General features: G+C 40.7%; 1 protein-coding gene across 2 annotated transcripts in view; it reads right to left on the bottom strand.

Moving 5' to 3' along the window:
- Positions 1 to 389: 389 nt before the first annotated feature.
- The window catches only part of LOC141438700 (facilitated trehalose transporter Tret1-like), a gene marked incomplete in the record, with an annotated part of 22,719 nt that continues 20,918 nt past the window's right edge, over positions 390 to 2,190 (bottom strand). For both annotated transcript variants that reach the window (XM_074102612.1, XM_074102613.1), the window contains 1 exon segment: positions 390 to 2,064. In XM_074102612.1, the coding sequence (XP_073958713.1) occupies positions 955 to 2,064 (1,110 nt within the window).

Raw genomic sequence — 2,190 nt, 5'->3', positions numbered from 1 at the left:
CGTGGGAATATCGGGATAAAAAGTATCCTATGTTTTAATCCAGGTTATAAACTTTTAACCAAATTCCATCTAAATCCGTCATGCCATTTCCGCGTAAAGAAGTAACAAACATACTCACTCACTCACAAACTTTCACATTTATAATATTAGTAGGATAAGTATAGGATAGGATTGTTGTAGGTTTTGTTCCAATCCAAATAGCCAGTCTAGTGCCGTAAGGTACATAGATTTCAATGCGATACTTGCACCAACTAGCCTGTCCCTGTCATAGAAACCCTCATTGGAACGAAGTCGACCAACATACGGCTAAGAGATGGTGTTAGATGAGTTGGGCAGCCCCCTCTTCACTGTGCACTGTGTAATTCTATTTTTATGATTGAAACAAGCCATTTAGTATCATAATTTTATTCATGAATAGATTTAAGGGTGAAATTCTAAGTCGTTAATTTACAATCGTACAAAACATAATTTGACGAATCAAAATTTTATTCGGATTATTTTTAACTACAAATTGTCATTACTCATTTTGCGACTCACTTTAAGGTATCTGAACAGGATACAGAGCAGAAAAGGAAAAGAAAAAGAAATAATCTTTGTCTAGATCGATCATACACAAAAATTTGTTTAGCTCTGTCTTGCAAACATGAAAAAGTTAAGATTTTACAGCCTTTGAGGGCTTTGTTCAGAGGAATTCTACTTTTATTTCTTATTCTATGTATGACCCATGTGTTGCAACTGTTACACGCGCTGGTAGGCTAACAATATTAATATTAATGATTCTGTCTAGATCATCTAACTGTGTAATGTTAAGCCGTGTTCTCGATCATCAAATCACACATTCCAGAAATCACCCTAAATCATTAAAATATCTACGTCAATAATCACAAGTACTCTCCTATGTCTACGGGGCCAGCTTTTAGTGGCATAGCGTTTCCTTTGTCACTCCACGCCCCATCATCCACCTTCCATGGTCTCCAGTTCCAGCATCTTGTCCTTCTCGCCGGAATCGGCTCTATCGCTCTTGATGCCTTTGAAGTGACATTCTATCTCATACAACGTCTTCCCTTTAGTTTCTGGTAGGAGGAAATATAAGAATGCTCCGCAGATAGCAATGCAGATACCGTAGACTAAGAACGTTCCGTTGACACCAATCTCTTTGAAAGAAGTTGGTGCAGTCTTCACAACAACAAAGAACATAATTGATAGGATCATGCCTGATATTCCGCTGCCTAAGCTCCTGTAAGCCAATGGGAAAACTTCACCAGCAATTGCCCATGGTATTGCGAGGATCCCCAAAGTTTTTCCGAAGATGTATGTTAAGGTCGGTATGACCGGTATCCATCTGTACTCCTCTGTGATGAAGCCAAGGTCTCTCAAATATAACAGAACAGCTGCTAAAAAGAGAGAGGTAACGCTGATGATAACTCCGAGGAATAAAACGGTTCTTCTGTTCAGTTTATTTACGACAACACAAGCCATGATTGATGTGACGAACCTAACGACATCCACCATCAACATACTAGTGTTGGACTCTATAGCCCTGCCAGTAACTTCGTCCATCATTGGAATAGTGTATGAGGGCACCACAGTCATTCCAGAAATTTGAAACATTACAAACATGAACACCATGATTAAAGTAGGCTTGTAGAACTCGGGTTTCTTTGCCGTTTCCACCCAATTCTGCAGCCTTGATTTCCCTGTTATAACTTCAGTCACTTCCATCTTCTGGCTGTTCAGTAAAACTTCTAGCTCTTTCTCAGAATCATGATAATATCCTCTCAACCATCTGAACGATTTCCTGCATTGGTTGAATTTGCCTCTAGAAGCTAGATATGGTGGTGTTTCTGGAGACAAAGACACTAGTATAAAGGATAAGAGGTAAACGCTTCCGCAGGCAATGCCTGCTGATCTCCAGTAGAGGAGTGTTCCGAAGACGTGGGCAATCAACATGCCGGTGGCAAAAGAGAAGGCGATCGTGGCGAGGAAGGCCCCGCGGAGCTTGGGTGAGGAGTACTCGGCGATGGAGACGGGAGCTGAAGCTGCTTGGAGTCCCATACCGAAGCCCTGTAAAAAAAAGGAAGCTATTATTCCCACTCAGAAAGCACTGTATGACACACTTTGACGACATTGGTGTAGGGAAATATTAACTTGTGTGCGTATTTTCATTTATTTGGCTAACAAACATCAGAG

This window comes from Choristoneura fumiferana, chromosome 19 (genome assembly GCF_025370935.1).
Source record: "Choristoneura fumiferana chromosome 19, NRCan_CFum_1, whole genome shotgun sequence".
Lineage (NCBI taxonomy): Eukaryota > Metazoa > Arthropoda > Insecta > Lepidoptera > Tortricidae > Choristoneura > Choristoneura fumiferana.
This window is presented reverse-complemented; position numbering and strand designations above follow the sequence as displayed.